The sequence below is a fragment of the Cyrtonyx montezumae genome, unplaced genomic scaffold (genome assembly GCF_038088225.1).
Source record: "Cyrtonyx montezumae isolate F1298 unplaced genomic scaffold, pur_monq_1.0 scaffold_16, whole genome shotgun sequence".
NCBI lineage: Eukaryota > Metazoa > Chordata > Aves > Galliformes > Odontophoridae > Cyrtonyx > Cyrtonyx montezumae.
In genome coordinates this window covers 1152447-1165821 of record NW_027071892.1, presented here as the reverse complement: position 1 = coordinate 1165821, position 13375 = coordinate 1152447, and the positions used below count along the sequence as shown (strand labels likewise).

The 13375-nt window shown below is 44.0% G+C and overlaps 1 protein-coding gene across 1 annotated transcript; it reads left to right on the top strand.

Moving 5' to 3' along the window:
* The first annotated feature begins 8890 nt into the window (after positions 1-8890).
* DNAH3 (dynein axonemal heavy chain 3) lies at positions 8891-12767 on the top strand. Its single transcript, XM_065733001.1, has 4 exons — positions 8891-9163; positions 9709-9913; positions 10845-10982; positions 12696-12767. Exons 1-4 carry the CDS (start codon positions 9090-9092, stop codon positions 12765-12767), a joined length of 489 nt encoding a protein of 162 aa, XP_065589073.1. The 5' UTR covers positions 8891-9089.
* The last annotated feature ends 608 nt before the right edge of the window (positions 12768-13375 follow it).

Here is a 13375-nt window from a genome sequence, read left to right as displayed (position 1 = left end):
CACTTTGGAATAATTTTTTTGTTGCCTGAACAAAGCAGCAGCCTCCCTAGGCTGAGCCATTGCTCCGTGGTTGGGATTTCTAAAGGGTAAAAACTTCTGTGTGTCAGAGGCAGCTTGTTTTCGCCATCAGGCAATGACAGTGTGACTTTGTGAAAACATCTGCTGCCTCACAGGGGTCATTTCCTGATCTTCCTTCTGCCACCTTGGACAATTTTGGCTATGTTTTATTGACGGAGAATTGGAGACAGTGGGAAGTGTGGCGACTGCTGCATTGTTACAAAGCCGTTTTCCTTTTTCCTGGCAGATCAACGACATGTTTATGTGGCTAGTTGATCCCTGTTTAGATTTTATTCACCATCATTGCAAAGCCATAGTACAAACGTCCTCTATGCATCTGACTCACAGCTTGATGAAACTCTACACTTGTCTGCTTGGTAAGTTCCCTAAACCTCAATCTTTTTATTCCTTTTTATTCCCCTTTGTTCCGTAGCAAGATGGAGGCTGTGAGCTGCAAGCAGTTTCCTTGCTGCTTCAGCTCCTGCGACAGAAGTCCTTTCTCACAGGTCAGTATGAATGGCAGTGCTTGGCTGGCACACCGAGCTTCCCTGCGGGGCATTGGTGTCACTATGAAGGAACATATGGAAAAATGGACCTTTGTGAAAGCTGCTTCTCATTCATTTCCATCTCTAATTATTTGTAGTACGTTACAGACAGGCTCTTCCCCATGTGGGTGCTCTAATTTGTCTCAGAATACGTTTTGCAAAAATAGGTTTTGAGTTGGGGTTATCGGTTGTTGTTAGTAGTTAACTGGAATTCACAGTGTGTTTTAGATGAAGTGAAGCGACCTGAGGAAGAGGGGCAGGAAAGCGTGTCCAGTCAGCAGACCATCTTGTGGCTGCAGGGGCCCTTCCTTTTGGCTGTGGTTTGGACAATTGGTGGGACCATCGATGCAGACAGCAGAAAGAAGTTTGATCTGTTTTACCGTCACTTGTTAACGGGAACTGATGATGGAAACCCACGCCCTAAAAATGTGAACATTACCAGAAACAATATCTTCCCAGAAAAAGGTACTGAGCAGCTGTGCTCGGCTGGCTTTCTGTAAGGCACTGAGTGCGCTCAGCACCCTGCGGGAGCAGGGGGTGTCCGGCGCGAGGTGTGCGCAGTGCCCTCGTGCTGCTTTGGCACGGAGCAGCGTGCGCCCCGTGGGCTCCAGCACTGAATGACCTGAATGGCTGCGTGCTGACCACAGCAGAGCGGGGACAGGGCTCTCCCCTGACAAAGAAAGGCCTTCGTTGTCTCAACACATCGGGCTTCTCACTTACACCGTAGAGGTTTATTCTAATCAGTGTGTTTTCTCATGTTCTGTTTTTTTTAATTAACAGGGACTGTTTATGACTTTTATTTTTACAAGCGTGGAAGTGGGCAGCGGAACCTGTGGACAGATTACATCACACAAGAAGAGCTCCACAGGCGCTAAGGTTTACACTGATACCTTTCCTTACAGAAAACAGTGGTTTGGTTAAAAGATTTAGAGGTATAGATTAGTTACCTTTGCTAACTCCTGCTATGTTTAATGTTTCAACTGCAACGTTTAATCACTGTAGGCCCCTGTGTATTAGTTCTGGTGTTACTGATGTCACCGTACAGTATCAGTATGCGTTAATTAGAGAAACGAGTACCTATTCTGCGGGTGTAATTTCAAAATAATTGATGTTTGTTCAGCTTTTATTAGGGGGAAATTCTTCCAGCACTGTCCCTTCCTATTTGCACAGTAGGGGACAGAAGTGAGCCGTGCTTAGGCACACAGCTCTCCGGCTTCACACAGTGCCTATGAGCCGTGTAGCAGGTAAACTCCACTTGGGCCGTGTGCTCTATGAACGCTGCAAAAGCGGTGCCATTCACACTGTGTGGCAGCTCTCATTGTAACCTGGGTTTTCAGAGAGGAGAACTTCATCGACACACATTTGTGCTATAGGCGCCTTGTAGCCGTGTGAAAGCGTTCGCGTCGGTGGCAGCAGTGTTTGATTTTCATGAGCCGTTTTCCTTTCCCATGCAACAGGTGTCAGAACTAATCACTCCTACAATGGAAACTGCCAGACAGGTGTTCTTTCTTAAAACATACGTGGAACATAACATCCCTTTGCTTTTTGTGGGTCCAACTGGTACTGGAAAATCAGCTATAACAATTTCCTACTACGACTTCCCAAGACAACATATATCCCAGTTTTCATCAACTTCTCTGCAAGGACCTCAGCCAACCAAACCCAGGACATTATCATGTCCAAGCTGGACAGAAGAAGAAAAGGATTATTTGGGCCACCTTTGGGGACAAGGGCTGTAATATTTGTAGGTAAGACATATTTCTCATGTTCTTATTATCGTTTAAATTCTGGCTTTAGGCCAAGGAATTCACAGAGATGAGCCGTGGTTTGCCACAGTGCTCCTTGTCTTTTCAGGCACCCAAAGGAAGATTAGCACTGCCGCTGCTGAAGGGTTTCTAGCTGTTGAAGTGCTACTTGTCTTCAGAATAGTTAAATGACTCATTTTAAATGTGTTTGCAACGTGATGCAATATAAAATCACTAACCATGCTAAATTAACCATCAGTGTAACGCCTGCACAGAATAATGTCGTTTGATTCTGGTCTTAATACAAAATGAAAATAACAACATGCAACCTTTTTTCTACTGCTATTTCCATTGTTTTCTGTTCTTGGCTTCATAAAAAAGATCAGATTCCTAAACATGGAGGCGTTTTTCCTTAGTACCTGTGCTTTCCACAGATGACCTCAACATGCCAGCCAAGGAGCCCCGCCACCCATCGAGCTTCTGAGGCAGCGGGTTGATCACGGTCACTGGTACGACCACAAAGATGCATCCAAGATCAATATCCTGGACATGCTGCTTCTGTCAGCTATGGGTCCGCCTGGGGGAGGCAGGAATGATATCTCAGGTAGGAAATCTACCAAGTGTAGTACACAGCCTACATGTGCATGAGGAAAAAATATATCGCATTGGAGAGTTAGAATCATAGAATCACTCAGGTTGAAAAAGACCTCAAAGATCCTCAAGTCCAACCACGACCTAACCATACCGCCCTACTGTAATGACCCTCCGCTAAATCATGGCCCTGAGCACCACATCCAAATGGTTTTTAAACACATCCAGGGATGGTGACTGTACCACCTCCATGGGAGCCCGTTCCAGTGCTTAAAACTCTCTGTAAAGAAGTGTTTCCTGATATCCAACCTAAACTCACTCTGGCGCAACTGAAGGCCATTTCCCCTCATCCTGTCATCTGTTCTTATCTAATTGGCTGAAGTTAAGAGGCAGCTGTCATCTTGCTGATGACAGATTCTACATTTATCTATCACTTGGTTGCTCCAAATACAAGTATGTACGCTCAAGGTCAAAACTGTCCCTATTCCAGGATGAATTCAGTCAACATTAGGAAATAAATGATGCTAAACTTTGAGAAATCAGCACCTTTCCCACTTTTCCCTCTTTGGAAAGGGAAGAGAACAGATCTTCCTGACAGCACTCTCTGGCTACACTACCGGTTCTCATCTGAACTTCCACCTCGCGCTGAGATGTGCTGCCTGCACTCGCCTGCAGGCATGTTGCTCAGAAAGCTGTGATTCCTGCCAATTGCTGTGAGGGATGTGGCATTTTCTAATGGGGAGCCTTACTATAGCTACAGCTACACCACTGCAGAACTTCGCCTCTATGGACATTCTCATACGTCTGAGTGCACTCTGAGGAGGCTTTGTTAAAATAACTATTGTGACACTGCTGACTTTTTAACATTCCGTAGTATATAATCTGAATTCTTTTAGGTGAAATCTGAGAAGGTCGTCGCCTTTGGAAAGTTTTACTGTGCCGTATCATGAATGTCAGAGCTCATATAATTGAAATTTGGGTGATAGTGGCCATATTGTGGTGGAGATTTGAGGTTTCCCCATTAAAAGCAGTCAATTTAAAGGGAAATACTGACATAAAATATGGACCTGTTTGTACTCCTTCGGTGTCAGTGCTGGGGTAAAAATCAGACAGAAGCAAACCTGTGGAGCTGGAGCCAGCTGTGAATTTGTCTGGTTTTTTGAGTCAGTCTTTCTAAGGTAATCTGGTGCATTTCCTGCATCACCTTTGTCGTGCTTTCTCCTGCAGCTTACCTGCAGATCCTATATTGTCTCTCTTTTCCCTCTTCAGGTTGGGTAAGTTAATGGTCCAAGCAACAATGCAGATTTACAAAATGGCAATTCAGAATTTTCTCCCAACTCCTTCAAAATCCCATTACATCTTTAATCTCTGAGATTTTTCCCGAGTTGTTAAAGGAGTGATGCTCTGTCCATGCACTCATTTGCAAGTAAATTGTTCTGTAGGAACAAAATGTTGCTGTAGGAAAGGGCAGGGGAAAAGTAAGTTATAATATTGCAGAGGGAACATCCCAAATACGTGAGTTACAATTTCAGTTGATTTGCATTTACTGTCGAGATAGCAGTTGAGTGTCTTGCTGTATGTTTTCTGTCTGTCTCTGATGGAGGGAAACAGCTGTAATTTTTGTTCACATGTGTGACTCACATATTCTTCACATGTGTGGCCCAGAGGTCCAAGGCTGATCTGTTACGGCCTGTATGGCAAGTTGAACTGTCCCGCCACTTGTACTTTCAAACAAAATCTACTGCAGATGCATGGGAAAAGACTCAGTGTTTCTTTTAAAGTAGATGAACTTGCCAGCAAGCATGACAGTAAGCTGGCCCAGAATTTGGGCCAAACACTTCAAAAGTATAATGACAGATATGGAGGATTTGGGGAATTTCTAGGAATACTAAAAGCTGTATTTCTACTGGGGGAATGTGTTTGGTCAGGAATAGAACAAGATGACTGCTAGCTATTCAGTGACAGGCTCAGGCAGGGCTAGGGCTAAAGGACACGTCTTGGAAAGAGCTGTTCTTCACTTTATGCACAGGAGTGGGGAGGTCTGATACAGCCGAGAAAAATGAAGTCAAGTGTGCAGATGCTGAGCCATGTGCCAGTGACTTGAAAGATTCCCACCAAGTTCAGTATGAGATGTAGCAGGGTTCAGGTGAACATTTCCAACACGTCCTGCCGGAGCAGTATTTACCTGTACTCTTGTATATATGTTCTCAGAGTGAAGATAAGCTGATCCGCCTTTGGATTCACAAGGTTTACCGAGTTTTCTATGACCGCTTGGTTGATGAGAAGGACAGGGGGGTATTCTTTCAGATGGTAAAAAAGACAACGTCCAACAGCTTCAAGCAGAGCACTGATAAGGTACTTTTCAACAGCATGCTAGAACCTAGTGTTTCAGAAGCACTCAGACACTGAGACTGCATTATATTCATGTTTTAGATGGTTTATTATCGATGCATTCATGAAGTTTGGATTTTCTTCCGTTTGTATTATGTTCTTCTATTCTGTTTGTATTATATGTACTCTTATGGAAGCGAATACTTCATATCTACATGGTCCAGAACTTCAAAAGGATTCTGCTTCGGTAGAAGGACTGAGTGGGATAACTGTCTCTCGCTGTTCACTTGTGCTCCAGCTTAAAGTACACTGGGATGCATTCCTGGGAGTAGCGGGTACTTTTCTGAGCAGCCTTTCAGCAACTTGTCCCGTGTGTTTTCACAGCACAGTCACCGTGCAAGATGTGTGTGGCAGAAACTTACATGCCTGCTTACAGCATACTACTCTGTTTGGGACATTTTTTCCCTTTCACCCCTCTTCCACTCTCTCTTTTTTTTTCTTTTTTCTTTTTTTTTTTTTCTTCCGTACTAAGATGATAACTACAATAGCTGGAAAACAGTGCTTCCCACACTGTTATTATCAGATGGATGAGTAATTATTGCTTTAATGAACATAATTCTCCAGTAGTGTGAATGGCGTGTTGATTCTTGTAGGTACTGAGTCATCTCTCACCCACTGGCAAGGTCTCCGATGACCATATTCGCAGCCTTTTCTTTGGGGACTATTTGAAGCCAGACAGTAACGTAAGGGCGTATGATGAAATCACAGACTTGAAGCAGCTGACAGCTGTGATGGAATCCTACCTGCAGGACTACAACAATACCAGCAGAGCACCAATGTCCTTAGTCATGTTCAAGCTTGCTATTGAGCATATCTCAAGGATATGCAGGGTACTGAAACAGGATAACGGACATCTCTTGTTGGTGGGCGTTGGCGGAAGTGGCCGACAAAGTGCTACGAAGCTAGCCACCTACATGAGTGCATTCAAACTCTTTCGAATTGAAATTACCAAGTCCTGTGGAGTCAGTGAATGGAAAGAAGATGTTAAACGAGTCATGCTGAAGGCTGGTGTTGGTAACAAGAACGTTTCCTTTTTGTTCTGTGATAATCAAATAAAGGATGAAGCATTTATAGAAGACATCAACATGCTTTTAAATGCTGGTGATGTGCCTAATATCTTTGCCACTGATGAGAAGGCTGAAACTGTTGAGAAAATGCAAAGTGCCTCAAGGATGGGAAGTGAGAAAATTGAAGCTACTCCACTTGCTATGTACAGTTTCTTCATTGAAAGAGTGAAGAAAAATTTACATGTTGTCTTAGGTCTGTATGTAATGCATTATTTCCTAGAATGCTTTTTCTGCTTCCAAGCTGCAGAAATGGTTAGGTAATAATTGTGGTGTGCTTGCTGTGCACCTATATTCCTCTAGCAATGAGCCCTATCGGTGATGCATTTTGGAATCGAGTACGGATGTTCCCGTCACTGACAAACCGTTGCACCATTGGCTGGTTCCAAACCTGGCCTGATGATGCTTTGGAAATGGTTGCTAACAAGTTTTTAGAGGATGTTGAACTTGAAGATGACATGAGAAAAGGGTATGAGTTTATTTGTTTAGAATCATGAAGCAAATGTCTACCTCCCCTTTATCAAACCTACATGACAGGACGCCGTCCGTGTAAGCGGGCCAGGCTAAACCACATCTCTGATTGCAGTGCAAGTCAAAGGTGGATGGATGTACACTTCAGACCACACTCTTTGAAAGGAGGCTAAAATATTTCTTGGAGTAGGGAAAAACAGTTCTGCCTTCACCAACACTGATATGATTTCATAGACTTTGAGTAATTTCCTCATTATCAATTGATGTAAATAGAGATTATATTCACATAGTAACGTGGAACTTTTTTCTCTAGGGTTGTGTCAGTGTGCAAGTATTTCCAAGGAAGTGTGAGAGAGCTCTCCATCAGCTATTACAGTACGCTGCGAAGGCACAACTACGTAACACCAACATCATACCTGGAACTGATTCTTACTTTTAAAACTCTGCTGATTAGCAGAAGGCGGGAAGTTGACATGATGAGAAATCGTTACCTTACAGGACTTCAAAGACTTGACTTTGCCTCTTCACAAGTAAGTTTCAGTGAGAACACTGAACGTATGGCATATGCATGCTTTAATAGAAGGTCTGTATGAGTGGATTAAAGCTTACAGAAATAAAGCTTATTACATTCCCTCTTTACTGTATTCAGGAATTGCTATTGAAAACCATCCGGAAAAGTGAGATCAGTGCTTAGTCATTTTAACTTCAGATAATAGCACGTGACAGAAAAGCTACATGAAGCTGGTGGTACTCACTGAGTGTTGAAGGGAAAAAACTAACAGGGATGCTTATTTTCTCTAAACCTTGTTATAAAAACGATTACTTTGCATCTGTTACCCTTTGTAAAATAGGAAGAAGTCGAAGAACATTGTAAGTCCTTAACAAGCATTGATTCCCCAATGGATTCCCAGTAGGAGATCGAGTGGGGTCTGTGTAAATAGTCCCTGATTCACATCTGATCCAGGGACAGAGCTTCCCAAGATGCATGGAGGAGCTGCGAGGCACTGGCCTGACAAAGAACATCTAGTACAGAGCTGCTGGGTCTCTGTGTTACAATCCTTGTTTCTTTTGGGTTCAGTTTTTCCACCTGTGCAATACAGGATTATTTGGGGTTCCATGCACCGAAACTGATGGTGAATGAAAAAACATATAATCCATCAGTTGATTTCTCATTATTGAAATTAAGTGAATCATAAAGAAGGGATCATGGATGATTACAAATACTCCTTTTAAAGATTCAATTCATTTCAATAAAATAGCTCTGAAGAAAAATAGTTCCGAGAGCTATTTTAAAAATTATTCAAGATCTAATGTCCCTCTTTTGCTGGTATAATGTCTTCTTACCTTTCTCCCTGAGACATTGAGAGTGTGAAGTGTGTGCAAATGTTTACGGGGATTTCTCCTCAATTCCCTCTTCATCAGGTTGCAGAGATGCAGAAGGAACTGACCGCCCTTCAGCCTGAACTGATACGAACATCTGCAGAAACAGAGAAAATAATGATCCAGATTGAAAAAGAAACAGCTGAAGTAGATGCAAAGAAGAAAATCGTGTCAGCAGATGAAGAGGCGAATGAAGCAGCAGCTGCTGCGAAAGCTATTAAGGTACTGAGCGGAGCTTCAGCCTGGAGAGCAATGGGTTTCGACAATTTCCAAGTCAGTTTGTATTCTGATGCATTCATGAGGTGATCCAAACTTGTAATATTGCAAGAGATGATGAATGAGATGTTCTTGACACAAGGAAGGTGAATCTTGGCTGCTTAGTGTGTGACTGTATCTCACAGTACCTGTATATCTTCCCTTCTTGGTTCCCATCCCAAAAGAGACGTGGCTTTTATTCCTGTAGTAATATATTCTGCTTTTCAGCAGATGGAGTGCTGAGGTTAGTCAGGTTTCTGTGGGCCCGAAAAAAATGCTGCCTCACAGTGGCCTAAAACCTTCGTGCAAATTAAATTCCAGTTGTCAGTACATTTAAAATCAGTGAGAAAAGGAACTGCAGGCACATGCAGCGACAGGCAGGCTGATGTACAAGAAAGTAAGGTCATGTAAGCATTACCTACATGGTTACACAGCAAAAATGTCAAGTCCTTATGGTTTTGAGGAACTGAATGAATAGAAGTAGGGGGGGAAGTTTTCATTCACTGCGTTTGTGATTTTAGAAAACTGTTGAAGATTTGGCACAGGACATCCTATCCAGATTGCCAGCTGACTTTGATGCCGAGGAGGTGATGAAGATGTACCCGGTGCGTTACGAAGAGTCCATGAATGCAGTCCTGAGGCAGGAGCTGATTCGATTCAACAGGTACAGCTCCGTGCGCCGTGCAGCACTGCTGGCACAGGGCAGCGCTTGCACAGGACGCTGCTAGCAGCTGGCACACTTGGAGCAGTTGAAAGCTTCTTGCACCACGTGCTTCTTAAGATGACAGATGATGCTTTGTTTCAACATTATTAAAAAAAAAAACAACATGAAAGTGGTAGTGAACTGCCTAAATATAAACACAGTGCCCACATTCTTGTAGCGCGAACTGAAATCAGGTTTGAATTCGTTGTGCTGCTTCGTTGTTTTTAAGCCATGCCCAGAATCCTCCGTTCCTAGCACACTACAACTGCTGTCAGAGCCTTGAAGCTCTTCTCACTTCTTTCCCCCACCTAGCATTTCACTGCCTTTCATTTCTGTATGTGAGTTTGCTTTTCCCAAGGTAAATAAGTTTCGATTACTGTATGTGGGATGAAGCGTTTCTGACAGCACGTTCTCCAGCTTTGTTCAGCCCTTTATTCAAGCTGAAGGTCTATAGCCAGAAAAAATGTAAGTCAATGATGAGCTGATGATTTCTGCTTTATCTGAAGGCTCACTGAGGCGTTTCGAAGCAGCCTTGTTAATGTTGGCAAAGCCATCAGGGGCCAAGTGTTGGTGTCATCTGAACTTGAAGAAGTTTTCAACAGTGTGCTAATGGGAAAAGTGCCATCGATGTGGGCTGTCAAATCCTACCCATCACTGAAGCCTCTGGGGAGCTACGTGTCCGACCCGCTCCGTCATTTGTGCTTCTTCCAGGTATGGTGACCTGAGACGGACAGCTCTAAGGATGGCTGGTGGGAGCAGGCCAGGTGAAACAACTTTTGGTGCTGTCCTCACTAAGCAGTGCCCGATGGGACCCGGGTTGTGCCCAGTATGCCCTGCATTACCAGCACTGCCTGCAGGGTGACCCCAGGAGCACATCCTTTGTGCCACTCCTGTGCAGCATTTATTAGTTTTCATTTTTCTTCTTCTAGAAAATGTGTTTTATTTTGCATTGGTGCCTCAGTGACTGCTCTAAGGGCACTGAACCAGCAGGAAGAACAGTTAAAGACAGTGCATAGTGGGCACTGTTACACTGCTTCTGTGACTGCAAATCCCTTTCAGGCTCAGTGAGCAGTGGCACCACTTCCATGCACTTTTTAAACAAACTGTTTGATTCTATACTCCATCTTCCTTTATTTTCCTCACATTTTTAGCACACTGCATGAATTACTCAAACGTTCAGCTCTACCTTAAACAGCTGAGATAGTGAGATGTAGTGGAATTCCATAGAGGTCACAGGAGGAGAAAGCTAACGGGAGAGTGGGAGATGTGTAAGGAGCGGCAGAATTTCATGTTCGCTGCATTGAAGAACCAAGTGGGCTTCTTTGGTTTATTTGGCCTCCAAATGGTTGGGGCAGTGTGTGTCTTCTGTCCCTGCCTTGCTTCTCCTGCTGTCTGCTTCATCTCCAAAGAGCACACCGGCATCTTTGTGCAGGAGTTATTTCCTCTGTTGGGTTTTTTGTGTTGTCTGTTGTGATACGCTGTCCTCACAGTAATAGGAAGAGATATCGTGTGAGATAATGTGGCCTTTTATCGTGTTAGGAAAGCAGTGTTTAAAAGACCAATTAAAAATATGGTGAATTTGCACAGCAAAGCCCAAAGTGTATTTTTTTTTCTGTTTTCTTTTTTTTTTCCCTGTATTCAGGATTGGGTCAACAACGGGCCGCCCACTGTCTTCTGGCTGTCAGCATTCTACTTCACTCAGTCTTTTTTGACAGGAGTTGTACAAAACTATGCCAGAAAGTACACCGTCCCAATTGACCGTATTGCATTTGAATTTGAGGTAAGAACATGTGGAAGAATTTTGCTTTTCTTGAACAGCTTGAAATATGTCCTGGGGCAGCAGGGAATGGAGTTTTCAAAATAAATTTAAATTATTATCTATTTGGAATATATTAACTTTTTAATATGCGAAGGTTTTGTAGAGATGGCCCAAACAGCCCCAATATCTCAGCTGGTGGAGCGGAGGACTGTGATCTAGAGAAGAAGGAATTCTTTGGAAGAGCCCCTTTGCTGCATTCCCCTTCGCAAGGGTCAGGAGCAGCTGAGTTGCCTTAGTTGGTGACTACTGACTTCTGGAAGAAGTATGCAACATCCTGGGCTGCCTTCACTGCAGAGGAAAAGTAGTGGAATTTACTGTTAGAGACTTCTGCAACTCTTGCCATCATAGAATCATAGAATGGCCTGGGTTGAAAAGGACCTCCAAGATCGTCAAGTTTCAACCTCCCTGCTGTAAGCAGGGTCGCCAACCGCTACAGCAGGCATCCCAGAGCCTCATCCAGCCTTGCCTTGAATGCCTCCAGGGATGGGGCATCCACAACCTCTCTGGGCAACGTGTTCCAGTGCATCACCACCCTCTGAGTGAAAAACTTCCTCCTAACATCTAACCTAAATCTCCTTAGTTTTAAGCTATTCCCCCTTGTCCTGTCACTATCAACCCATGTAAACAGTCGTTCCCCTCCCTGTTTATACAGTCCCTTCGAGTATTGGAAGGCCACAGTGAGGTCTCCCTGGAGCCTTCTCTTCTCCAAGCTAAACAAGCCCAGTTCCCTCAACCTTTCCTCATAGAAGACGTTCTGATCATTTTAGTGGCCCTCCTCTGGACCCATTCCAGGAGCTCTGCATCTTTCTTGTGCTGGGACCCCAGGTCTGGGCATAGTACTCCAGATGGGGCCTCACAAGAGCTGAGTAGAGAGGGAAAACCCTCCGTCCCTCTGCTGACCACCCTTTATTTAATGCAGCCCAGGATATATTTGGCCCTCTGGGCTGCAAGCGTGCAGTGCTGGCTCATGTACAGCTTCTTGTGCACTCCATTGCTCTCAATGAACTTTCCAACTTTCTCTTAAGCATTGATTCGACCTTCCTGAAGAACGACAAACATGATAAACATGATAGGAGTTCACAGCCTTTCTTGGCTGAGACACATTAAAAAAAGAAAAGAAGAGAAAACAACAAAAAATCAAGCAACTCAGCTGACTTTAATTCCATTAATTCCATTTCCCATTATGAAAATAGGAAAAAAGGTGGATGGCTGAAATTCCATGTAACAGCATTAGCAGAATGCCTGGCTCAGCTCTGCAGGCTTCATATTTCTCAATTAGGAACCACAAGAGAAAAAAAAGTACTTTCTGAAATTCTAAATTCTCAGCCTTAGTAATAACTCAAAGCACGTGGGATTGTCGCCTTGGGACTCAGCAAGTCCCCAGGATGGTGAAAGCATTGGACTCCTGACCATGAAACCCGGGGGGAAATCATCATGAAAGGAGAAATGAGGGATGTGGTGAAGGATTATTGGTCAGACATTGCTTTGTTATGTCCATATCAATAAGAATTCAGAAAGCACTTGCTGTTGGTTAGCAGGATAGTTAATCCATGAACTGTTACTGGAAAAGTACTGTCTGTGGGCAAAAACTTTAAGAAGAGACCCTGTCCATAATTAAAAAACCTTTTTTTCTCTGTGACTCCTTGACTGAACCCTGTGTGGTCTCCCCCACAGCTGCCACCCGAAGGGGGACAGCTCCAAACAGGCGTGACTTCATTTGACCTGAAACAAACTGTGACTTGCTAAAACAGGGACCCGAAACCGGGACCTGATTTTTATGAAAGCAGGTTCGGGAGATCTGATAATCGCTGGAAGAAGTGGGAGTTTCACCTTAACAAGTGAAACAAGGAGGCAAACATGAGAAGCTGCTGAGAGGAAGCGGCCTTTCACCATAAAAGACCAAAATTACGCTGGAAGGAAGCGGTACGAGGAGTGAGGTGCTGAGAAAAGCACATCTGTGCGTGTACTCACCTTTCACTGGACAAAGGGAAGCAGATGCACTAAGGGAACATCACCTTGCAGCAGAGAGATGCTTCGGCAACTTCCCACGTCATCCTTAGGAAATGGGAAAGTCTGTGGGTGCTGCAGCTCTGCAGCAGATGCTTGTGTGTTCTGTCTTCCCTCCCTGGTCCCATTCTGCAGGAGCTGACGGTCTGGCAGGAGCAAGGCTGCTCCAGATCAATTTGTGCAAGTGTGTGTATCTCATGATTTCTATCACCACAGTGCAAAGGCATTGCAACACACCTTCCCATTAACTGTAGATCAAACTAGGCAAATTATACAATCCTGCCTGGATCGCAAAACACCACTTCCAACCCCCTCAATAGGTGTTAACCCTCGAGGCCTAAATTCCT